The following is a 25,621-nucleotide window of genomic DNA, read 5'->3' on the forward strand; positions in this document are numbered from 1 at the left end:
CCGCGGCTCCCCTCCTCCTCCTCCTCCTCCCCACCAAATGAGCGATGTGACACCAACGTGTGCCGTGACCCCAGGTACCACTGGCCATCACCAGGTACCACCGGACATCACTGGGTAACACCAGACATCAGCAGGTACCATCAGACATCACTGGGTACCACCGGACATCACCGGGTACCACACGCCATCACTGGGTAACACCGGACATCACCGGGTACCACCAGACATCAGCAGGTACCATCAGACATCACTGGGTACCACCGGACATCACCAGGTACCACACGCCATCACCAGGTACCACCGGACATTGAGTACCAACAACAACCACCAGGTACCACCAGACATCACCAGGTACCACACATCATCACCAGGTATCACCGGACATCATTGAGTACCAACAACAACCACCAGGTACCACCAGACATCACCGGACATCATTGAGTACCAACAACAACCACCAGGTACCACCAGACATCACCGGACATCATTGAGTACCAACAACAACCACCAGGTACCACCAGACATCACCGGGTACCACCGGACATCATTGGGTACCACTGACCACCACCGGGTACCATCAGGCATCACTGGGTACCACCAGACATCACCATGCCACCAGCACTGTTGGCATTACCAGGTCACAGCATGACTTGGCAGGGGCGGGTGACCTGGGGCAGCACCCTGGGCAAGGACCCTTCATGGACACAGCCCCACTGGGATCTCTCTCTGCAGCCTCCAAACCTGCCCGCAAATCTGGGTACACAAGCCCGTCCCAGTCCCGGTACCCGTAGGGACACGGCCCCCGGCCCCGGGGCTTTTCCCACGCTCCTGGTTCAAGGGGCTCAAGCTCGGGTGATTGTTCATCCTGGCCAGGTTTGGGCTGGAAATCACCAATGTGCAGCAGGTCAGACGCATTTCCTTCACTCCAGCCACAGCTTCATCTCAATCCCCTTCGCCACCAGCTCTTCCAGAGCAGGCTGGCCAGTTAAAAGGTCCCAAAACACGCTTTTTTACTCTGAAAACAGGAGCAAAACCATGCCAACATCTTCCTCCTCCCAAACCGCCCCAGCATTTTGCTGCTTAGAGGAAAACAGCCCCTTATAACTCCAAAGTTTTGTTTTATTTTATTTCATCCCCTGCCGGGCAGAAAACATCAAGTGCCACAAGTTTTTCCACGCCAAAACACTCTCACCCATGCCGCCTCCAAGCCAAACCGCAGCAGAACAAACCCAAGGAAGAAAACTTAAATACACTCTCTTAAAAATCAAAATACCAACCCAACCCCCGCTGGCGCCGTGCCGGAAGGGGGTCCCATATAAATACAGTGCAATAATTACATATATTTTGCAATGGCACAATAAAAAGCCATATCCAGCCCCATGTCCGGGGGCTTGTCCCATGCTGCTTCCCAAGCCCCTCTCTGCAGGAGATGCTCCAGCCACCAGTTGATAGCATCCCTCCTCCCAGTACACTCCAGTTTCAATACCCCCAGCATCAATAGCTCCGAAAGGCTGGAGGGAGCTGGTACGGACTGGGTGAGAGGGCCCACAGCCCCCCAGGAAATACGGCTCCATGTCCTGGTCAGGAATTTGCCTAAGCCGCTGGTTTTGGAGGCTGTGGGTGCAGTGCCCACACATGAGCCTCATCCTCTCTTCACCCAAATGTGACTTCGGCTTTGCTGCCTCATTATTTTTTTAAGGATATTCCAGCCTCAACAGGGGGAAAGCACCACTTGAAACGACCCATCATGACCCCAAAGAACCAGTCTAACTGGGGAGCAACTGGAGTGGTCCCAAAACATGACACCCCCCCCCCAGCACAGCCCGTTCTGAGCAGGGGTTTCTCTGCCACCCAGGGGTGCCCCTAACCCATTCCATGCACCCAAAGGCACCTCCAGTCCACCAGCAGCCCTGTGACAGTGGGGGGTTATGGTGGGGGTCATCAGCGCTGGCACCCCATGGTTTTATGGCCAGTGCCGGGACGGGACCTGGCTGGGTCCTTCCCAGGGGCTTACACTTCCCCAGGGTGCTCCCGGAGCCCAGCAAGGTGACAAGCACAGCCCCCAGGTGACTACCAACCCAGGAGAGTGAGGAGAAGCCACCCAGGGTGGCTGACAAAAGCCCCCCCCCTCACACCCCCTCAGAAAACCCAGCACTCTCTGACCCACCCACACTCTCCAGCCGCCCCACAGAGACCCCACGCACTCAGGACACAAGTGACCTGAGGGGACAAAGACAATGGGGTGGGGGGGGGTCAGTGCTTCAGCAGGTCCCCCAAGTCGTACGCCTCAAAGAGGTCACTGACCCCCTCACCCTCCAGCCCCCAGAGATAGTCATCCTGTTCCAGGGGGGGCGAGAAGGTGACGAAGGGTCCCGAGTCCAGGTGGGAGAGGGCACAGGGCAGCTGGTCCTCCGTCTGCTGCAGGAGGTGCGGGGGTGAGCCCAGGAGCCCAGCCTCTACCTCCAGCAGCGAGCTGGGCTCTCCTGGGATGGTGAGAGGCAGAGATGGGGGTGAGGAGGGGGTTCCCGTGCCCCCCCAGCTCTGGGGGACGGCGTGGGGCGGTTGCGGGGCTGGCCCGGGGCTGTTCAGCAGGGAAGGGGGTATGGCGTGGTCCCGTGGGGAGGCGGTGGCAGAGGGGACGCCGTGGTCCTTGGTGGGGCTCTCCTCCGTGATCTCCTCCGGGCAGAGGTACACCTCGATGGGGCTGTTGGTGCTCTTCAGGTGGAGCTGGAGGTTGTCCTGGGGGTGCAGAGCAAGGCTCAGGGGGGCATCCAGAAAAGCACCCATATCCCACACCGCTGCCCCCAACCTGCGTGGGGTCCAGGCAGGGCATTGCAACCCCTGAAGGACCAGCTCAGGGTCAAACAGCCCCATGGAGACACCCCAAACCCACCCAGGGCCATGCTGGGCTGCACCCTTGGGACGCCCCAGATGAACCCATCAAGCATGGTGCAGATGCAGCAGCACCCACAGCAGCACCCTCATCCCAGCCCTGACCACACTGCAAAGTGGGGGAATGGCTCCCGGCCCCAATCCCAGCCCCACACGCACCTCGCTGAAATCCGGCACCTCCAGTTGCGTCTCCGGGGGAGCCTTCACGGCAATCACCGTCTGCTCCTGGAAGTTGCTGATGGCGCGGAGGTCCTGGTAGGTGACGTACGCCAGCGTGGACGGGGACGAGGTATAGGAAAAAGAGGGGCTGCGAGCGGGACGGCTCAACCCCCCCATCCCAGCAGCAACCTTCCCCCCAGCCCAGGGGAAGCCAACTGGAGGAGAAGGGGCTCAGAGGGGTCCCCAAGACCCTGTCATCCCTCCCCATCTCCCTCAGCAAGGATATCTCTGGTTGGCTTTGTCGTCAGCCAGCTGCCGGAGCTGCAGGGCACAGTCCTGCAGGAGCTGGTCCAGCGTCCTCTCCGTCCTGGCCAGCTCAGCCAGCTCCCCCCGCAGCGTCTGCTGCTTCGCCGTCACCGCCGCGTCCTCAAAGATCCCCGTCCCCCTGCCAGCGGAGATGGCACTTGAGTGACGGGACACCCTACATGTCCCCGAGCCACCTGTCCCCCACCCTGCCCTGTCCCCATGTCCCATGTCCACCCCCCTCCGCATCACTTACATCCACTGGATGTTGTTCTTGGACTTCTTGCGGATGAGCTGGATGCCCTCCAGCACGTTGGTGATGTCGTAGATGCGACGTTTCTGGACCTCCAGCACCTCGGCCGCTCGGTTGAGATCCACGACGCCGTCGGGTGACTCGCTCAGCAAACGGATAAATTTTTTGGTGAGCAGCCCCAGCGAGGTGTCGTAGCGAGTCTTCTCCCCAGGAGACTTGGGGGCTGTGGGAAAACACGAGACCCCCCCCATCCTCTCCTTAGCCTGGGCCATGGGATAGAGGTGACATGGGACTGGACATGCTGGGGAAATCAAACACTGTACGATCCCTAACCTGGTAGAAAAATAACCCAGAAATAACCCCCCCCAGGGAGCCTTCTGCCAGTGCAGTGAGTTGAATCGGCTCAAAGAGCTGCCGAGCAGCAGCAAGGAGGGGCTGAGGAGCGGGCACTGCTCCCACGGTGCCACCTCGGGTCACTTTGGGTGGTGCTAGAGGGGACATTGCAGCAGCGCTAAGAGGGGAGAAAAATGGGGTCTGTCCCCCTCCCACCTCCCCCCCACACCATCTCACCCAGCACCACTTACTCCTGGGGCTGGGGACCTGCGTTGACGTCCTGCCCTTCCCCTTGGGCGTGCGAAATTCAGGGCCCTCCAGGTCCAGCTTCCTCTTGGCCTGGAGCAAGAGAGAAAACCCCACGTCGGGGCCGACCCAGACACCCCCCTGAGCCCCCCGAACCCTTCCCAGGGCATTGGCCGAGCCCTGGGTGCCACAGCCTGGGGTGGGGGGATCTCGCGAGAGGCTCATACTGTTGCAAAACCCCTCCTGGGAACGAGTCCTGCAGCACCCAGCAGGGCAAGGGGCCACCGGGAGAGCTGGGTGGGGGGGAGATGGGGGTCCCAGTACCCCCCCGTGGCTTCCTCCCTGCTTCCGACACAGCACCCCAGCCCGCCCCGGCGCTGCGCTGACAGCCGCAGGGAACCCACCGGGATTTCCCCTCGCCCCCAGCTCCTGGCACAGCTCCGTGGGGCTGAGCCCTGGGAACGGCAGCAGCTCCGAGGCTGGATCCTCACCCCCCCACCCTGCCAGCTGGCTTGTTGGGGTGCAGGGTTTCAAACACCCCCCCCCCCAACCACAGTTGGAGGCAGTCAAGGGCACCCAGCTGCCACCAGTGCACCTGGGACCAGCCGGGCTCAGCCCTCCCTGGGGACCCATGGGTGCCCCGGACACGTGCACCCAGCTGGAGGGAAACTGGGGCGAGGTGGGGGGGGGGGGGGGGGGAGGCAGGGTGGGTGCTGGGTCCTGGGAGCGGGGACACCTCCCTGCACACGCGGTCCCCTCACCAGCGCAAACGGCTCTTGGAAATCGTCCCCAAGGAACCCCCCCAGCATCACCTGGGGAGAAGAGACCCAGGGAAGGTGGGGGGGGGGCTGCAGCAGAGCGGATGCAGAGAGGAGCTGGGGGGGGTGTCACCAAACCACCACCCTCAATGCATGCAAATCCCCCTGGATCCCCCCACATCCCCAGATACGAGCAGGGGGACTTTGGGGAGACACTGGCTCAGCAGCAGAAAGCAGCCCCCCCGGCCCCATCCCGTATCCCCCCAGTACCTGCTCCCAGGCCGGGCTGTCCCACAGGGTCCCCCCCAGCATGTCCCGCATGGCACCCAGGTCCCCGTGCTGGCTCAGCGTGGCTCCGACAGCAGCTCCCTGGGGAGCACACCCCACTTTGCGGGGAAGGGTTGGGCACCTCGGCTACATTCCCACCTGAGGGGGCCGGCAGGAGAGGCGCCGGGGGCTGTTTTCCGCCCCCCCCAGGGAGCCAGGTTGGTCCCAAGCTCCTGTGGGAATCTCTTCCCTCCCTCCCTTCCCCGAGCAGGTTTTCCCCAGCGAACGCGCCTCCATCCCCAGCCCCGCGCCCCCGGATCTGCCCCCGAGCTGCCGGCACCCCAACGGTTAACGCCGAGCGCATGGGAAACACCTGCCCCGGATCAGACCCCATGCATCTGCCAGCACAATTTGGGACGAGGAGGGGGGGCATCATCCTGGCCCCCCTTCTGCTGGCACCCAGACCCTTGCTTCTCCAGACACCGATGGCAGTGGGCACCCACGTGTTCCCATTGTGGATGGGGCAGGGGGTCAGCTGCACCCCATCTGCCCAAGCAATGGGGAAACTGAGGCACAGAAGCAACCCACGGTGGGTCCTGGTGTTCCCAGCCACCTCCAACCCCCCCCCCCGAGGGCCACAGCTACCAAGGAGGTCTCCCCTCCCCATGCACAGGAACAGGGGGACCCCCTGCTCCCCCACATGCAGTTTGGGGCAGCGGGGAAGCTCAGTGGGCTCGGGCAGGGACAGGACCCCGTGGTGCTGGGACCCCCCAGCAAGGGACAATGGACAAGGGGGTCCCTCCTGTGTCCCAGCTGCCACCCCCCCGCGCCGAGCCGGGCAGGATTAGGCACACGACAGCTGAGCGGGGCACGGCGAGGGGCTCCCAGCACCCTGCCAGGGCTGAGGGTGTTGGGATGAACCAGAGCAGATGGGGGGGGGACAGGGACCAAACCCCAAGACACCCCCCTCCAGGGCACAGCAGGACCCCCCCCCACGCCTCTCACCACCCCCCAGCCACTGCTTCCCACGATGTGGGGACACACCAGTTACACCCCAATATGATGCTGGGAGCGGGAAAGGAGGCTCGACCCTGCCCTGGGTGAGGGCAGGAGCTTGCTGGGGGGGGGGTAAGGCAGTGGAGGGGGGGGGGCAGGCTGGGCCCCCTGCCAGCTCTGCCTGCCAAGCAGCCCTTGGCCCAGCCCTGGCGCCAGGGGCTACACCCTGCACCCAGCCCAAGCATCAGAGCAGCCCTCTCCCCCCGGGGGGGCCGCGGCGGGCTCCTCCTGCCAACGCTTCCTTTCAACAGCACCCGCTGCCTTCTCCGGGCTTGCCCGGGCCCTGCCCGGCCTTTCTGCCCCCCCACATCCCCAGCCCCCCCCCCCACCATCCCCTACCAGCCCCACCACCCCCCCAACCCGGGGGCGTGGGAACGCAGCGCCCTGGGATGGGCACCCAGAGCTGGCAGGGGGGCCACGGGGCACCCCGGGATCGTGCCACGGGGCACCCCGGGATTGTGCCACCATGCCGGGGATGCTGCTCATGCCGAGGGGCTGCTGGATCAGGCCCCCCCCCAGTTGCAGCCCCCACTCACTGCCTTTGGGGTGGCGGAGGGTTAGGGGAGCACGGGGGAGGGGGGACAGGGGAAGGGCAGGACTCCTGTATTTGGGAGGTCGGGGGGGGGGGTCAGCCCCACCGTGGGCAGGGGAGGGAGGCTGACCCCCAGCCCTGGCTCTGGGATGGGGAGACCACCCTGCACTGGGGAGGAAGGTAGTGCCCCCCATCCCGGGTACCGCTCCCCACTCAGAAATGCAGCCGGCATCTCCATCCCCTCTGACGGATGGAGCGGGAAGGCCTGGCCGGAGAGGAGCTGGAGGCTGTAAAAGCTGGAGCCAGAAAAAGCCCCTCTGAGGGCGACAGGACAGCCACCACCTTCCCACCCATCCTGACCCCCATGCCCAGCTCCCTGCACCCCCAAAAAACCCCCCTCCTGCCCATGCAGAAAAACCCTTGATGGGATCAAGGGGGAACAGGATCACCCTGGGTCACCCCACAGAATCCGGGGTGCTGCTGAGCGGTTCTCCCACTCGGGAAGGGCTCCAGCCCAGCACCCACAGGGACTGCCACCCTGGGTGCTCTTTGCATGGGTGGCTCAGCCCTGCCAGCTTGCACCGAAACCGTGGTGGACTCTGAACGCCCTTGTCCCGGCACGAAGGAGGCAGGGAGACATCAGTCTCTCCGGGGCTCCTTTAAAGCCCTGAGCCCCTATAGAGATCCCATGGCCCCTGTAGAGGCCCCATATGGCCAGAAGCAGGGCAAATACTCAGGATGGGATTGGCACTGGCTAAAACCACTCTGAAATATGCATTTTTCATGGGGAAAAACACACTTACCTACTCCAAGACCCTCAAATCAGACTAAGGGAAATCTGAGACTTTTTTGGACCATGAGAGACAACCCATCCCGCTTTCCCGCAGCCGGACGCGGGGTGATGGGCTCCCTCCAGCTGGACCAGGTGACCCCAGATCATTTATACTGCACAAATCCAGCAAGCAGGTGGGAGCGGCAGCAATTGCCCTGCTCGGGAATTGGGAGGAAACGCTCATTATCTGATTGCCTCGGATCTGCACACAAAGGTTGTGCCCATAAACGGGGTGTGGGGCGGGGGGAGCCCCAGCTGCCGGCGCTGCGAGTGTCACACCGGGGTTGGAAATGGGATCTCCAGCACCAGGAATGGGATCACGGCATCAGGGAACGGGATGGGGACGGAAGGGAGCGTTGCTTGCAACCCACCAAAGGGGATGCAGGAGCACTTCGTGTCCCCAAGTGTCACATGAGCCCCCCCCAGACCCCATTCAGAGGACAGTTGTGGGCAGGAATACCCTGAGCACCTCCTGGCATAGGTGATGATGATGAGGGTGGTGATGACAAAGAGGCCTTTAGCCCAAAACTTCTTTCTCCCCAAGTGTCACTTGGGGACAAGCACTTCATGTCCCCAAGCACTTCATGTGCCCAGGCGTCACACAAGCCCCCCCCAGACCCCATTCAGGGGACAGCTGCAGGCAGGAGGAGCACCCTGAGCACCTGCTGGTGTGGGTGATGATGATGATGATGATGGTGGTGGTGATGCCAAAGAAGCCATCCGCCCAAAACCAGCTCCGCAGCGAGGCATGGAAACGGGACTGTGAGTCTGTGGGGTGTCTTTAGGGGAGGGGATGGTGGCACAGGTCTCTCCTTAAAGAACAGTGCCCGGCAGCGCAGGATGCAGCATCTCATGCGGTTCAGAGACAAAGAGGCTGGGGAGGAGGCAGGTGGCCCCGGACCCCCCCCGGGACAGGGCTCACAACAGCCCCAGCCAGCCCCGCAGCCGTGGCACGAAGCAGGGAGCAACGACAACTCCTTTCGCCCAGCCGTGGCAATGTCCCCAGCTGGGACGAAGCATTGGGGACCGTGGAAAGGAGGGGAATAAATAAATAAATCAAGCCTTGAAAAAACTAAATCGAAGTTAGCGGGGTCTGGGATCCCTCCCAGGACCCAGGGAGAACAGAGGCTCACAGTGAGGGCTGGACACGCGCCCAGGCTGGGGCAGGCAGGAATTAAATGCCAGCTGCCAGCGGGGCCGACCGGCCGGGGGCTCGGCAGGGGCCCCCAAGGAGGAGAGACGGGCTGGGCAGAGCCACCCGCACACCCCGATGCTGGGCACAGGGCCAGCGCCCGACCTGGGCCTCAGTTTCCCTGGTTAGGGCAGCGGGTGCCGGGCAGCCCTGACCCCGGGGCTCGGTGACAGGGACACAGCCAGTGCCAGCAACCCCCTCCCTCTGCCAACCTGCACGGCTCCCAGCATCAGGGTCCCTGCTCCAAAGCCTTGGGGTGTCCCACGGAGGATGGGGACTGTTTCAAATTCACCCCCCCCCCCCCAAAAAAAAAAGGCATTGCAAGCCCTGCTGTAACTGCAGGCAGGAACCAAGCTTGGGCAGCGGTGCTGAGCCACGCCTGCCCTGCGTCCCCAAACCTCCCCAGGTGACGGGTCACCCCAGGGGTCACAGCCCAAAGTGGGGAGACCCAGCAGGCAGGGAGGGTGCCCCCCCACCCACGGCAGGCAGGAGGGCTGCCTGCACCCAACCTTAACATGGGAAGAGGTTTGCGAAGGGCCTCAAGTGCCACGGCCGGGCTTTGAGACATGACCTGAACTGTTTGCAAGCCGGAGAAAGGCAAAAAAAAGGCTGAAAAAGGCTGAAAAGCGGAAGCCGGGAGCCAGCTTTGCGGGCACGCAGGGGCGAAGGGAAGTTGAGAAACGTTTGAGCCATTTCACTGCGACTTCTGATTTCAACCCTTACCCTCCCCCACCCCAAAGAGATCTTAGGGGGGTGCAGACCCCAATATAAGCTGCATAATTTGGAAGGGCAGGGTGCTGTCCATCCTGGGGTCACCCATCTCTTGCTCCCTGCCCTGCACAGAGCCCCCAGACCCCCGTCCCACCGAAGCGATGCCCAAGGAAGGGATGGGGTGCAGACACCTTACCGGCAGCCGTCCCACCGAGGCCGAGCGGAGGGTCCTGAGCTGGGGGCCCTGGGGGGTGGCGTAGAGACACCCCCCCCGGGGAGCGGGGACGCTGACAGCCGCCGGCGTGTAGACCTGGGTGGAACTGCCGGTGGGTAACAGGGGGCTACCCAGGCTGGAAACCCCTTGCTCCACGGAGCCCATCACCGACATGACCTTCTTCGGGTGGTGGTGGGGAGGGGGACGCGGGAGGGCGGTGCCCCCCCTCCCCGGGGCGGGGGACACTCCCCTGGGGAGCCGCAGCATTGCAAAGTCCTTTCCGAGAAGGCCGGCCCGGGGGAGGGGGCAGAAGCACCCCGCGATTTTGCAGCAAGGGGTGTGGGGGGGGTCACAATCTCAGCGGTGGCATTTTGGGGGAGCGGGGGAGGGGGGGGGTCCGCCGGGCGCTGACACCGGCCGGTCTCCAAAAAGCCCCCCCTTCCCCCCCCCCGAAAAACCTGCAGAAAAGCAAAGCGGCGGCGGCACCACCAAAACCGGGTGAAAAAAAGCGCTTTTGGCCCCCAAAATCACCCGCGTTCGGGCCGGATGGGGCCGGGGCAGCCCGGACCGTGGCCCCCCCCCTCGGCCCGGTGCCCCCCGCGCCCGGCTCCGCTCCTGCCCGATCGCGCCCGGCCCCGATCGCTCCTTTCCTTTTTTTTTTTTTTCGGGTGTGTTTTTTTTTTTTTTTTAAGCGCCAAACGCCCTCCCGCGAAATTCGGATTTCCCGCGGAAAACGCCGCGCGCTGATTGGCTGCTGCTGCCACCGCCCCGCCCCTCTCCTCCCCCCCCCCCGCAGCAGCCAGCGGCGTCGCGCCGGGAGGGGCCTTAAAGGGGCCGCGCGGCGGCGGGCAGGGCGGGGCCCTGTATGCAAAACAGGGGGCGGGGCCTCTTTGGGACCACCTGCTGGGGGGGCGCTTGGGGTGGGGGTCACTGGGGTTGGGATCGGGACTGGGATTGACTTTTTTGTTAATTATTTATTAAAGGACGCCCCCCCCCAATCTGGTGTGTTCCAGGTTGGGGGCTGTGACACACACCCCCCCCCCCCCCCCGTCCCCATCACCCCCCCATCCCCATCCCCAGCTGCAGTGACCCGGGGCACTGGGGGGGTTTGCATCTATTTGGGAGACAAAATATTTGGGGGTCCTCCAGCCATAGGCTGTCTGGCAGCAACTCCCCCCCCCCACCGCAGGCAGGGAGTGGGCAGGGGTCAGCGCTGTTTGGGGGGGGGGGCGGGGACCTCAGAGGGACTCAGCATGAGCAGATTTGGCCCCTGGTTCACTGACAGCAGTTCACCCAACCTGCCACCCACTGTCCCCATCGGCCACCCACCACGTGTCCTTGGGGCGCACGAGGTCTTTCTGGCAAAGGGGAGGGAGAAAGAGGGGGTGAAGGGCTCCCCGTTTGGCCCACGGGGTATTTCAGGGTGCAGCAGTAGCAGAAAGCACCGAGGCAATGGTGAACCCCTGAGTGAGGGCAACTCTGACACTTACTGGGACCAGTAAAAGGCCACCACAGCCACTGAGCTGAGCCACAGTTTAATTCTGCTGAGGCGACCGAGCCACAGTGGTTGGTTCCTCTCCATCACCTGGTTGCCCTCCATCTGTTCTTTCCTCTCTGTCATTCTCCTCTCTCTCCATCGTTCTCCCCAGCATAAGGCAACTTCATGCCCAGGCCTGGGATGGGGATGTTCAGATGCAGAAATGGACTTTCTTGCAAAGACAGACAGATGGACAGACACACACGCCAGCACCGTGGCCTCTGCTGTGGATGAGGATGGACACCAGACCTCCAGACTCTAACTCAGCTTGCCGAGGGACACCCAAAAATTTGCCAGGAGCCTCCGATCCAGGACAGACATTTGCCTCCCACCATGCGAGGGCTTTGAGGCAGAACAAAAGGCCTGGCAGCAGTAAAGCCACGGCGCGGCTGGGCACCGTGTCCCTCTGCCAGGAGCACGGCTGAGCTTGGCAGCTCAACCCACCCAGACCTTCATCTTCCCCCCCCTACAGGGAGAAAGCAACTGCTGTCTCTATTTCAGCACACAAAGACAACGCCATGCCCAGTTGGGTGGATAAACTGGTGTCGCTTGGCTGCCTTGGGCTGGCTTCAGCTGCGTGACCCTGCGACAGGGACAGGGACATTGGAGTACGGGGACGGCTCGGGTTCTGGGCGCTTGGGCTGGCAGGTTGTGCCCCTACCTCCTCCAGTTTGGACAAAGGGGAGATGATGTCCCCACGCATCATCAATGTGACCTTGCTGGGGTAGGGGCTGTTGAAGGAGACGGTGTAGAAAAGCCTCTGCTTGTGCTCCTGCACCATGTCGAACTCAATGGCCCTCATCTCCTCGACTGTGCTGGGAGGCACAGCCAACGGAGGCGTTAGGACCATTCCCCCCCCCTCCCCAGTACCTAATACCTGCTCAATAAGTCTTCTCCAGGTTTTCCAACCATGGCTTTCCACCAGCAAAGTCCTCTCTCATGCTAGAAGCCACAGGCTGGTATCTCCCTGTGACCCCAATGCCTCCAGATGGGTGACAGCCACCAGCTTCCCCCCCCCCAACCCAAAAGGGACAGCTCTCTCCAGAGAGGTTTCGTCTTGGCTGTGTATAAATGGGCTGATTCCCCCCCCCATCCACCCTACAACCAAGCCAGCAAAAAGGCAGGAGGTTTGGAGCAGGTCTTAGACTCTGAGCTCCTCCCGGATCTGTTTGTACTCTCTGATGTTCTCCTTGCTGCTTTCCAAGAGGCGTTGGACTTCATGCAAGATCTCCTCGCCCAGTTTGCCCAACTTGCTGTAGGTTAACAGGTCCTGGGAGACAAACGTGGAGACCCCGTCCCTCATCACCTTCAGGCTGAGCTGAGGGTCCGTGTTGATTTCTCCGCTGTCCAGCTGAAAGGGTTAACACAGCAATGTGCCTATGTCTTCTCCATCGGCTGCACGCAAGGACCGACCCTCGTCATCAAACAAGCCAAGCCCAGAGTCCAGCACTACAGAGATGGAAATCCTGGCCTTTAAATGCTGATGGTGGGTGCAAAGTGCAGATCTCTGCTATAACCACCTTCAAACTGCTGGAAGATCTCCACTTCTAGCCTCCTCCCCTCCTCCCATTGGTGTTTTTTGTAAGAAACACCCATTTTATCAAACGAAGGCCTCACTCATGATGAAGATGGTGAAGTAAATGGCCGCCTTCATCTTCAGGGTCTGCCCTTCTTCCCTGGTGGCGACAGGGGCCATCTGGTTGACAGTTGGTGGTGGCCACCTCCCCAGCACCAAGCCCCAAGGAAGCCTCTCAGCATCTACAGGAAAGGACTCCCCCCATGTGCCCCACATCTCTCCCAGGGTGGGGGGACAACACAGCTCAGCCCCAGCCGTCCCCAAGCCCCCTGCCCCATGGTGGGCTCAGTCCCTGCTGCGTGCTCACTGGAAGGTCTCGTAGATGTCCAGCCTGCCGTCCAGCGTGATGCAGGTGAAGAGCAAGTACACGGCTTTCTCCAGGCCACCAAAATGGGCCAGGACAGATTTGCCAAACAGGATGATGCCCAGCACCGAGATCTGCATGGGGACAGTGATGTGGGTCCCAGCACCTTCCCCACGCTGGGAAGGATGCCCAGCATCCTCCAACCCCCAGCACTGGGGCTCCCTGGCATGAGCAGGGTCTGGCCAAGCTCCTCAGCCTCGGTGCTGGGAGCTGAGCCCCCCCCTCCAGCATCCCTGAGCCTGCCGGGGAGGTGGGATGGACCAATATGGTGGGAAAGGACCATCCTGCTGCTGGCTCTGTGCCTGCTTTCCCCATGGTCCCTGAGGTGCCATGGCCAGCGCTGGACCCTGGTGGCCAAGATGCTTCCCCAGGCCGATGCTCCCAGTCCAGGCGGGCATTTCCCAGCTGTTTACCGGCATGGAGATAAAGAGGATGACCGTGATGTTACAGAGGTCAGGGATGACCTTGAGGATGGCCCGAAGCATCCTGGCCAGCCCGCAGACCTGCAGCACCATCACCTCATCACCATCAGCCTCATCACCCTGGGGCAAGGCGAGAGAGCCCATCACTGCACTGACCACGGCAGGGGAAGGAGCCAGGAGACCTGGGTCCCCTCCTGGCCTGAGGGTCTGGGGAGGGTCTGCACTGCCCCCCCCGCCCCCAAACCAGGGTAAAAAAGTGAGGGTGATGAGCAAGCAATGACGTTGCCTTTCCCAGTGCAGATCCAACATGTGGGATGGGGCCACCATGCCTGGACCACAGCACCTCTGCTCAGACCAACGTGGGGACACCAGGGGCTTTGGGGTACGGGACCCCCTGCCCTCGCTCACCTCAGGATCTGGAAAACCTTCTGGACATTCCACTTGGGAATCAGGGCCCCCACCATGACGCAGGCCACAAGGAAGAAGTTGAAGCTGTTCCAGATGTCCAGCAGGCAGAGGAGCAGGGGGCTGAGGCTGCGTCTGCAGACCTCAAATGAGGGCACTTCCCCTAATGTTCCTCCCGCAGGAACATCCACAGGGGAGAGGGGGCTACAAGGGGTCCATGTGCCCCATGGCTATGCCCCTGGGGGGGCACAACTGGCCTGGTAGCAGGTGATGGGCCACCAGCCGAGCACAGGTGGCTAGCATCCCCAGTGCCAAACATCCCTGCGCCTGGGGGGGGACACCGGCGGAGGTCCCGGTCCTTGCCGGGGGGGCACCGGAGGATGTCCCGGTCCTTGCCGGGGTGGGGAACCAGAGGAGGGACCGCGGGGCCGGCGGTGAGCCGGGCTTTTCCTCCTCTCCCCTGGAGACGGCAGCAGCGAGCCACGGCCGCGGGGCCCGCACCGCCCCGGTCCCCCCCGGCCTCGGCATCCCCGGGCAGCCGCAGCCGGAGTATATGAGGGAGCGTGGGATGGAGAGATGCAGGGAGGGATGGACACGGGGAAGGAGGGATGAAGGGACACTGGAGCCCAAGGACAGAGGGATGGAGGAGGGATGCAGGGACAGAGGGATGGAGGGACACGAGGATGGAGGAATGGAGGGACTCAGGGATGCGAGACGGAGGGATAGAGGGATACGGGGACACAAGGATGGAGGAATGGAGTGACTCAGAGATGCAAGACAGAGGGATAGAGGGATACGGGGACACGGAGATGGAGGGAGAGAGTTATGGAGGGACTTAGGGATGGAAGGATGGAGGGAATGAGGGATGCAGGGGGGGAGACAGGGGAATGCAGCGATGGAGGAATGAGGGACTTAGGGATTGAGGGACACAGGGAGGGAGACATGCTGAAGGCCTCCAGCCCAGCTCACCGCAGCTCCCACCTTCCAGTACAGCCAGAAACCTCTGACCCAGTTAAGCAGGACCTCAGTGACCAGGGCCACCAGCATGACACTGTCTATAATATAGCTCAGCCAAAACTGGAACTGGAGGGAGAAGAGGAGGAGGTGAGAGCACCTCTGGGCCTGGGGCAGGACTGAGGGACACGTGGCAATGGCCCACTGGGAAACCAGCTGAGGATCTCCCATCGGACCCACATTGGGTGTAAAAATACAATGCCTTGTGGATTCTCCAGCGGCTAGTATGGATGAATTCACTGCCCAGATGTGAGCATGGTGATCCCCTCTCCATGCACGAAGCTTGCAGGGAAGCATCCACATTGGGGCATCTCTCCGCCATCAAGCGGGGCTGCGGCGTTTCATGGACCCATCCCGGCGGCAGCAAAAGGGCCAGGGAAAAGCCAAGGGAGCGAGAAGGGGCAGTGGCAGGCGGTGGTGGGCATGGCCGGCACTCACACTCCAGGGCAGCATTGTGGGGGTCTAGCTGGTGCTCACCACCTCCTTGATGACGATAAGCACGGACAAGATGAGCTTGACAGTGGGGTGGGTGAGCAAGTGGCGCATCCATACCCTGGCCATGTATTCCTTGTGGTCCCAGGAGTCCTGGAGGGGGAGGCAGGGTGGGGAGCCCAGGCAGGGTGTCCCTGCTGTCCCGGTGGGCTGTGGGTCCCACACCCATCGCCCACCCCACCCTACCTCACTGCACACCACATCTCTGAAGTCAATGGGCAGCCACTGCGGCTTCTCATCTGGCTCCCGCTGGCACTGGTGGCAGGGAGGGGACAGAGGGTCAGGCAGGCCCTGGTGGCACCACAACGGATCCGGCCCCCCTAGACCTGGGTCCCCCCCCAGCCCAGGATGATGGCAGAGGCCCCTCACCCTCCAGGATACTGGCAGGAGCCCCCGGGGACCCGCTGCAGCGTGACCTCACCATTCTAAGCAGCAGAATGTGTGACATCATGCTTCCGTGCCTCGTGACATCACTGCTTCTCCCCAGCAAGGGGGGGCATGGAAGGGCGAAAGGACCAGAGGAGTGTTGTAGAGGCAGAGATGTTGATGGGGACTCAGTCCCCCAAACTGGTCTGGCTTCAGTTTGAGACCAGAGGGACACTGGTGTCTTCAGCACCCCTGCACAGCCAGGGAAAAGTGAGGGGACAAGGGACACATGCCAGCGCTCCCAGAGGCAGGCTGGGCCAGTATCACCATGGGCCTTTCCCAGTTATCCCAGCAGCTCCCCTCCTCTGTCGCAGGTTGCTTCCTGGAGCTGCAGCCACTTCCCGCTAATACAGATGGGGAAACTGAGGCACAGAGAGAGCTCAGGGACCCAAAGGCCCCAAATTTTATGGATGGAGAACCAGGTTTCTGTGCTGATTCAGCCCCATGACCAGTTGACCTTCCTTGCATCACATCCGTCCCCCAAATGTTCCCCCATCACCCACCCCATCCTCACCCACAGCCACCCCCAGGAGAGCCCGTGTCCCCACAGGTGTCAGTGGTTCAGGTCTCTCTGGGTGATCAAGCCCATCACAAAGCTCCATGCTCCAAATCCCCTCGTTAATTAAAACCCAGCAGTAATGAGTTCCTTTCTCTGCTCCAGCCTTCACCTCCCTGCAGCCCTGGCCCCAGAGAATTTTGGGGCTGCGTTCAGGTGCGTGGGGAGCCCTGGTCCCTCCGTGGGATGGAGCGCCAATGTCACGCGTGGGAAAGGGAAGGCGAGGAGCTGGCAGAAGTACGCGGGGTGGCTGCTGGGACGCTGGGTGGTCTCCAGGGGGGTGGGGAGGGGGCTTTGCTTTCCCCATCTGCAAAATGAGGGGGGACAATCCTGTTTGTTCCCTGTAAAAGGGAGGGGGCAGGAGCAGCCCCCCCAATCCCATAGCACCCCCTGGAGCTCCAGCCAAGGGGATACTGAGCTCCACCATGGCTTGGTTTGCAGGATGAGCCCTCCTGGTCTGGCAATTAGGAGCCTCCGGGGTGGAGGGTGCCACAGGAAATTTGGGGGCCTCTGGGAGGATGGGGGGGGAGGCTGAGGTTTTGTTCACCCCTTCCCCACGCTGGAAATCCCGAGCGTCCCTCAGTTTCCCCACTCAGCGCTGGCGTGGGAACCGGAGCAGGGCGAGGCGTGAGCAGGGTGTCAAGGGCGCTGGGAACGCCCTATGCTGGGCAGGATGGGGCCAATAGGTTGTGTGGGGCTGGTTTGGGTGCCATCCCCAGCAGAGCCCAAAATACACCGGCAGCCCTGACTCATCCCCACCCACGGAGCCAGGCCAGGGGCCGGGAGGAGCTGGAAGGGCCACAGGGTCCCCCCCTGGGCAAAGCGGCTTCCCGAGCTGGAAGGAAACCCACGGCGCCTGGGGTGGGGGGCCAAGGTGCTGGGGGGGGGGCTGCGCGTTTGGATTTGGGGTGCTGTGCATGTGCACGCGTGTGGATGTGTGTCCCTGTTGGCTGGGTCAGGGTGTGCACGCGTGTGTGCGCATGTGTGCGTGCATGCATGTGCATGCATGTGCGTGTGTGCATGCGTGTGCTCCTGTTGAGTGGGTGCATGTGTGTTGCACCCCTGTTGCAGCCCATGGGCATTAGTGCATATATACGTGCGCACACACGTGTCTTGGAGGAGCACGCGTGCAGCCGGTGCCTTGCTGTGGGCGTGTGTGCACGTGTGTCTGCCAGAGCGTGCGTGTGTACACACGTGTGTACCCTCATCGGGGTACGTATGTCTGCATGTGTGCATATAAGTGCACGCCCATGCAAATGCGTGTGTGCGCACAAGCGCACGCGTGTGCGCGTAAGCGTGCACAGGCACGTGTGTAAGTGTCTGCAGGCGTGCAAGCGCACGCAGCCACGCGTGCATACCCACGTGCGCCTCGGCGCACGTGCGCACCCACGCTAAGTCCCCGCGCGTACCCGCAGCCTCCGAGCGCGCGCACGTGAGCCCGAGCCCACGCGTGAGCGCGCCCAACCGTGCACGCCCGCCCAAGGCCACGCGTGTGAGCGTTGCATCCGTCCCAGCGAGGCGGCGGCCGGCTGGCGGGGAGCCGGGGAGCCGGAGAAGGGGGGGGCCCAGGCCTTGGCCGGGGCAGGCAGCGGGAGGAGGAGGAGGGAAGTGCGGCTCAGACAGTACGGCGCCAGCAAACACCTGCAAACAGCTCCGGGCACACAATGGCAAATACAGGTGGGGAACCGCGGCCTCCGTCAGCGCAGCCGATTGCATCAGACTCCCGCTCTTGCCAAGAGGCGAGCGAGCCGGCCTGGCCGGCCACCGGCACAGCGGCTGGGGGACGTTTGGCCTTCACCCCCCCCTCCTTGGGGTTATTTTTTGGCTTGCCTCATCTTTTTGCACCCGTGTAATGTAGTTGGGAAGATAAAAGCCAAGGCTGGTTTGTTCGGCTGGGGGCGGGGGGGGCATTTCTTGCACCATGTCTGCCCCGCAAGGTAAATCCCAGCCCTGGCAGGGCAACGGCATCTATTTTTAGTTGTGTTTTTTCCCTTTTTCTTTCTTTTTTTTTTTTTTTAAACCAGGGTTTCCAAGGAAAGCATTGGTATCATGCCACAGCCCAGGCTGGGGGTCCAGGCAAGGCTTCTCCGTCCCCCCCCCCCAGCTATTCCCGGGGCCTGGGAACGGCAGGGCGGCTGTTCCAGGAAAGGCGCCGGGATCCATCCGCCACGGGAGAGGAGGCGATGGCCCTGGGAGGCTTCCCGGGATCCAGTGCCAAATCCTCATCCTGCCAAACCCCGCAGCCCCTGGGGAGCCACGGCCCCCGGCCTTGGCCGAGGGAATCCCTTGCCCTGACCCCCCTGGCGAGGGGACGGGGACAGGGGCCACCTCCGCTCCCCTGGCCCAGGAGTCCCCCTCCTCCTCCCCGGTGCTGTTTCCATCCAAAAAGCCCCAGCAGGACTGGTTTCTCCCACCCCACCAGTGCCTGTCCCCACTTCTCCCTGTAAGCCCCAAACTGGGCTCATTAACTGCTCCCACAGGCCCAGGATCTCCACTGCCATCACCCCAGCTGGGGGACCCATTGCAAGCTGGGGTGCTCACACCATGGGGAGCCCATTTTGCAGCTAATGAGACCCATCCCCATGCCCTGGCTCATTCCTGAGGCGCTTTTCCCACCCACCCCAATTAAATCCCTTTGGCACATCAGCACCGGCACTAGCTGGAGGACCACGACACTGGGGTGAGCATGGGGATGCTCGCCCCTAACCCACCCCTCGGCTTTTCCTCCCAAGCCCAAACCCAGTGGAGATGGCAAAAGCCTATTTTTAGCTATTAGCATAACACCAGCTCTGTTCCCAGAAGCGGTGGTTTCCAGCTGAACACCCTCACCTGCCTCCAGCCGTACTGGGACAGCCCCCTGTCACCCCATCCGTGGGTGCCAGAGGGTAACCTGCCCTTGGGACAACAAGCTGGGAAGAGGGACGGATGTTCCCAGGGGTTTGTGATCCCGTTGGACCGGCTGTTGCTTTTTGGATGGCCCACGTGCTGCTTTTCCCCGTGGAAATGCCCACGGACAAGGGGTGCTTGGTGGGTGCCAGCTGCACCCCAAGCTCACGTTGGCCGTCGCGGGGACCGAAGCCGGTGCACATGGAGGAAGGTTTGCACCACCCTGTGCCCCAAGACCCCTCCTGCCTTTTTCCTCCACCCATCTTGCAGCCCCTGACCCAGCTCACCTGGAGGCTGCAACACCCCGGGGACACCCCGATACCACGAGGCAAGCACCCACGCCATGCCTGGCTGAGCCCACAGCAGCAAAGCCAAAGCCCAGCACAGGGGATGGAGGAGACAGTGCTACAGGTGGGGGGATTTTAACCCTGGGGGAAAGCAGTCAGGCCTGACCCTGATTGCAGGCAGGCCAGCACCTTCCCCAGGGAGCAGGATCCGGCCCAGCTGTGCTGCAGCCACGGGGCTCCGCAGCTGAGCCGGCCGGCGGGTCGCATCTGCTCCGGGGCCAAAGGGAAACCACAGCATTAATCCGAGGGGAGGGAAAGGCATTTCTGCTCCCAACACCCCTTCCCCAGGGTGCTGCCCCCCCTTCCTGCCCCCCCCCCACCTCAGCCACCGGGGGGGGATCCAGGCCAGGCAGGGGTGTGCAGTGTGGATGCCACCTGGGGAATTACAAGACTCAGAACAACCCTCATTAGAGCCAGGGCAGCTGCAGCCCAGAAACTCCCCTTCCCTTGGGGGGGATATCCTGGGGGAACAGCATCACCCCTTCCAGCCCAAGAGAAGCTCAAATCCGGCCCCAGGGCACCGGGCAGCCTTTTTTTTGCAAAGCAGAGAGTAGAAACCCCTGGAAAAAGCATCTTTTCCCCCCCTCCCAGGGCTCCAGCTACACCTCCAGATGGTCCCCGGGGCTCAGCAGCTTCTTCACTCCTTCCATATCAGATAAGCAGAGCAGCACCCAAAATAGCTGGCAGACACCTCGGCCGGGAGACAGCAGCCTAGGGTTAATTCCTCCCATACCTGAGCTGACATTTCAAAGCTATTAAACAATTAATGAGATTCCTACCGTAACCCTAGAAGTTACAATCGACGAGAGGGTTCGGGGGCTCCCACCCCCAGGATGCTGGTCTCCCACCCATGGGCACACCCCAGCTCCCTTCCACCCCAGGGATGGAGAAAAACATTCCAAACGACCTGTCGGGGTTTTTTTATTATGTAAAAATGGTAACTTTTATAAAAAGTTTATAAAGCAAGTACAAGGCATGTTCGCAGAAATTCACCTTCCTGCACAAAAGGTACAAAACGTTAATACTCTAGTATAGAGCTCCACAATACACGAGGCCGCAGCCCCAGAGAGTTTGGTTCATACTCGAGGATGTCCCCCCCTCCCCAAAACCCCCTAATCCCCCCCCCACTCCCACCCCACCCCACGAAACACCTTTAAAAAAAGGACTCGCTGCTATAATCCAAAAATATACAGACAACCGCCTCTTCATCAGTCTATCATTAAAAGTTATCTCCTTGAAGTTCGGGTCCAAAGTCCTGTTAAAGCCGGGATGCTGGCGGTGGAGGGATGGAGGAAGCGGGGGGGGGGTCGGGACCAGCCGCTCCCCGCCTGCGCTGCCCGGGCCCGGGGGAGGCGATGCCGGGGCCGGTAGGTCGCAGACAGCCCGGCGCCACGGAGGAAGCTGCTATTTACCTCCGGCTGATAACGAACCAGGAACCGACACTCACTGCCTGTTTGCTAATTGGCACCGGGAGGAGAGAGAAAAGGGAGACGGGGGGGGGAGGAGAAAGGGGGGAGGGAGGGAAAAAAAAAAAAAAAATAGAATTAGCGTTGGGGTAATTTGGGGTTTGGGGAAGGGAATTTGGGGTTTGGGGAAGGGAATTTGGGGGTCGCCCGAAGCGGGGGGAGAGCGTTGTATTGGGGCTGGTGTTGGTCCCCTGGGGATGTTGGTGCTGGGTGAGTGCGGGGGGGGATTAGGGGGTGGGATAGGGCATTGGGGGGAACACTCACCTGATGGAGGAGCCGTTAGTGACACAAACTTCTCTCGTCTTTGGAGCAGAGTTCAGAGGCGAGCTCGGCCGCCTGCGGAGAGCGGGGACAGGGCTCAGGGCCACCCCGGCGGCGGGGGGTCCCCAGCTCTCCCCCTTCCCCACCGCACCACGACCCCCCCAACGCACCCGGGGCCGGGCATCACCCCCAGCCCTACATGTCCCCTCCGTGTGGTCGTCCCGTCCCCCCTCCCCAAACCCAACATATCCCCCCCCGCCCCAGCCTAAAGCAGCCCTTACCTTAAGGGAGAGCAGGGTGGCTTCGGAGGAGGGGTCGCGTCCCTTGGCCCCCTCCTCCAGCACGATCTGGAGGTCGAAGATGTAGTCGATGACATGCTGGAGGATCTCCACCTGGCTCACCTTGCTGCCTTGCGGGATGCCCGGCACCAGTTCCCGCAACTTGGAATAGCAATCGTTCATATCGTAGAGTAAGTTCATGGGTTCCTCCAAGGCCGGGCTCTTGTTGTTGCTCCCCCGGGCGATGGCCAGACTCTGCTCCGAGAGGCAGCAAACGGCCTCGTAGCAACTCCGGACGGATCGTACCGGGCTGATGGCTTTCATGGTGGGGTTAGAGCTCGCCTGGGGATGCAGGATGGGAAGGGGAGGGGAAGGGGAGGAGGGGGGGGGAGAGGGAAGAAAGAATGCCCGGTGGTGGTGTCGGTGGGTGCCGCGACGGCTGGGGCTCTGCTGGGATCTCCGAGCACCGGGACCACCAAAGCTTGGACCCCCCCGAGCCCTGGATCTATCACCCCCCCGGAATCTCGAACCCTCGGACCTCGCTGGCGCACTGGGGAGGGGACAGCCCCGCGCCGCCCCTTATATAGGCAGCGGGCGGGGCCACGCCCCCTGTATGCAAACGAGGCGGGAGCACCACCCCTTTTATGTAAATGAAGCCGTAAACCCCACCCTTGCATCTAAATGAAGCGAGAGGCACCGCCCCCCTACCCCTACCCCCCCCCCTAGAAAAATGACCCTTGGTGGCCGGGGTGGCCTTAATGGGGGGGGACGGGGACGACACGACCACGCAGGTTCCCCACCCCATAACCGACCCCCAAAACCACCCCCTCGGCGGGGGGGGTGACTTCCCCCCCCTAAACCCCTTGGACACCCCAACGTGCCCACCCCCCCTAATGAATCCCCCCTTATTTTTAGGCAGCACGATGGGGTTGGGGTTATTTTTTTTCTTTTTTTCTGCCCCCCCCCAAGTTTTTACCGGGCGATCTCGTAAGGAAATTAGTGCCGCCCTGTTCCTCAATCCGCTTCTCATCTGACCTCCAGACTTTCTGGCGTCAGGAATTATCTTGTGACCAGCAGAAAAAAATTAATTGCGGTAAAACTGAGGTTACGATGGAGAAACCAGATTTAGGTCAGCGACTGCGAGAGGCCTGGAGGTTTTTTGGGGTTGGTTGTTTTTTTTTATTATTATTTTTATTTTTTGGAGAGGGGGGAGAGGAGATTTATAGGCAAGGGGGGTATTTCAGTAGAAGTGATGAGGGGGGGGATGAAGGCAAACAGCCCCCCACCCCAAACCATCGCTGCCTCAAAAAACCCGAAGCCGGAACAATTTGGGGTGGTCGGTGCCCATGGGTGTCACCGCAGCGGGTGGCAGTGGCACATGGAGGGGTCCCTGGGGGGGGGGTGACAGTCCCGCGACACCCAGATTGTGAAGCCCTGTTAAAATCAAGAGGCAATGCCCCCCCCCCCCCAAGTCTTCTTTTGGGGGAATTTCCACAGGTTTTGGTTACGGGGGGGTGAGTGCAGGAAAGGGACGTTACAGCCCGGAGGGTGGGGGGCACCCTGGGACCCGGGGGTCCCAGCTAATGGGGGGTGCGGGGGGGGGGGCAGAGGCACCTGGACCAAATTACGCCTGCCCAAAGCAGCAATTTATTCCAGATCTGCCCAAATCCCAGTTCGGTGGTGCTGGGTTTTGTTTCCCTCCTTTGCAAACCCCCCTCCCGGGGGTCTGGGGGCCGCAGGCCGGGGGGGCAGCCGCTCTCCCCGCTTATTCTCCAGCCCGGGGGCTGCTCGATGGCCCCCAACCTCCTCCGCCCCCCGCCAAAACCAGCATCCAGCCATTTTTGGGGTTGGATTTTTTTTTTGGCTTTTTTTTTTCTCCCCCACCCTCCTCACAAATTTCCTGGGAAATCGCCTCCGTGTGGAGGGTGGCAGCTTGGGAAAAGCCAGAATTACCCTTATTGACCTGCTCCCGGGCAAGCGGCAACAACCAGGACCCCCCTCTTAAAAAAATGAGAAAAAAAAAAATTTTTTTTAAATATTTAAAAAAAAAAAAATTACAAGATAAAAACCTGCAAGGGAAAAACCTGCAAGATAAAAACCTGCAAGGGGAAAACCTGCAAGATAAAAAACTGCAAGGAAAAAGTTGCAAGGTAAAAAACTGCAAGGGAAAAAGTTGCAAGGTAAAAAATTGCAAGGTAAAAAATTGCAAGGTAAAAAATTACAAAACAAAAAATTACAAAATAAATTTAGAAATACAAAATAGAAAATTACAAAATAAGAAATTACAAAATAAAAAATACAAAGTAAAAAAATACAAAATAAAAAAATTATTAAAGAAGAAATACAAAATAAAAAAATTACAAAGTAAACACCATTTACAAAATAAAAAAATTTACCAAAAAAAATTACAAAATAAAAAAACATTTACAAAACATTTCAAACCTCCCTTCAAACCACCCAAACGCTTTTTTACCCAGTTAAGGCCCCCCCTCCCCAAAACACCAACCATCTCCACCATCCCCTCTTCTTCCCATGCCCATCTGCACACCCCCCCACACCCCCCCCTCCCATTTCCCAAGAGGCTGAAGCGGGGGGGGGGGGGCTGAAAGGCTGCTTTGGGCGAGGTGGGGGGGGGAGCTTTTGTTTGCAGGGGGGTTTTGTTGGCGGCGGTTCCCACAGGCCCTGCCTGGGCGGCGGGACCCGCTGCCTTTGCCCAGCTGTGGCCCGGGCCCTCCAGCTGTGTTGATCTAACTCCCGGCCCCAGACAGCCTGGCGCCAGCCCTGTGCACGTCATGCATTCACACAGGGATGCGTGGCCAAGGCAACCTTCCCCCCCCCTCCCATCACCCCCCCCTTACCACCACACACCGCCATGGCCACGCCGAGGCTTTGAAAATTTTTTTTTTTTAGGGGGGGGGTGTTACAAATGTGGGGTACCCCGAGAGCGCGAGCGAGATGGGAGAGCGGGGACGGTGGGAGCTGCTCATCAGACCAGCTTTGGGGCACCTCCTGGGGGTTTCAAATTGGGGGGGGGGTGTCTCACGTTTTTGGGGTGCCGTCCAGCTGGCCGTTGTGGGTTTGGGGTGTCTGGGTTGGGGGGAGCGGATTTTTTGGCACGGAGGAGGGAAAAGGGGGGAGGAAGGGAACGCGAATGCTCCGGAGCGCGATGATTTCATGGTGAAAAGGGCCCACACTGGGTGTTTTATTAAAAGAAAAAAAATAAAAGGAGGAGGAGGAGCAGGAGCTGGGATTTACCCTTCTCGGCGAGCCCCCCCAAAACGATGCAAAGCCTCCCCACGTCCCCCGGGGGGGGGGTCACCGTGTCGTCCCCCCGTTACGGCTCAGCCGTCGCTCCCCGCAACCTTTCCCCCTTTCCCGGGGACAGGTCGTTAATCCCGTACGATTTGCCCACGCTGCAAATATCTGCGGAGGTCTCCGTGGCTCAACACGCTCGGGGGGGGTCACAAGCAGCCGCCCCCCCCCCCAAAAATCCACCCCTCGGGCTTGGGTTTGGTTTGATATATTTATTTTTTTTTCCTTAAATAAGTCGGTACAGGTGGCAGGATGTGAAGGACGTAAAGCCGAGTGGAAAGGGCCGGATTCAGCCCTGCTGCCGCAGGGCAGGGAGGGCGAGCATGGGGGTCCCGGTGTTCCCAGGGGGACAGCGTCGGCGTTTTTGGGGGAATTTCTTGTGTTTTGGAAGCCAGAGGCTGCCTGGAAGCGCTGGCTGCGGGGAAGGGATTTGGACGGGAGAGGGGAGGAACGGAGACGTGGCAGAGCGCCCAAGGCAGCTACAAAGGGAAGGGCTCTTCCCCAGGGGTCATCTGGATTCGCTTTCGGGAT

General features: G+C 61.1%; 2 protein-coding genes across 2 annotated transcripts; both read right to left on the reverse strand.

The window, feature by feature from the left end:
* Positions 1–1,117: 1,117 nt before the first annotated feature.
* Positions 1,118–10,368, reverse strand: E2F2 (E2F transcription factor 2). The gene is made up of 6 exons (XM_052811446.1): positions 9,731–10,368; positions 4,192–4,279; positions 3,611–3,830; positions 3,338–3,496; positions 3,052–3,166; positions 1,118–2,739 (listed from the first exon to the last, which is right to left on the reverse strand). Exons 1-6 carry the CDS (start codon positions 10,013–10,015, stop codon positions 2,254–2,256), a joined length of 1,353 nt encoding a protein of 450 aa, XP_052667406.1. The 5' UTR covers positions 10,016–10,368; the 3' UTR covers positions 1,118–2,253.
* Positions 10,369–20,895: 10,527 nt separating this feature from the next.
* Positions 20,896–22,332, reverse strand: ID3 (inhibitor of DNA binding 3). Its single transcript, XM_052811870.1, has 3 exons — positions 21,782–22,332; positions 21,504–21,575; positions 20,896–21,230 (listed from the first exon to the last, which is right to left on the reverse strand). Exons 1-2 carry the CDS (start codon positions 22,100–22,102, stop codon positions 21,519–21,521), a joined length of 378 nt encoding a protein of 125 aa, XP_052667830.1. The 5' UTR covers positions 22,103–22,332; the 3' UTR covers positions 20,896–21,230; positions 21,504–21,518.
* Between the last annotated feature and the right edge of the window lie 3,289 nt (positions 22,333–25,621).

Source organism: Harpia harpyja, chromosome 16, assembly GCF_026419915.1.
Source record: "Harpia harpyja isolate bHarHar1 chromosome 16, bHarHar1 primary haplotype, whole genome shotgun sequence".
Lineage (NCBI taxonomy): Eukaryota > Metazoa > Chordata > Aves > Accipitriformes > Accipitridae > Harpia > Harpia harpyja.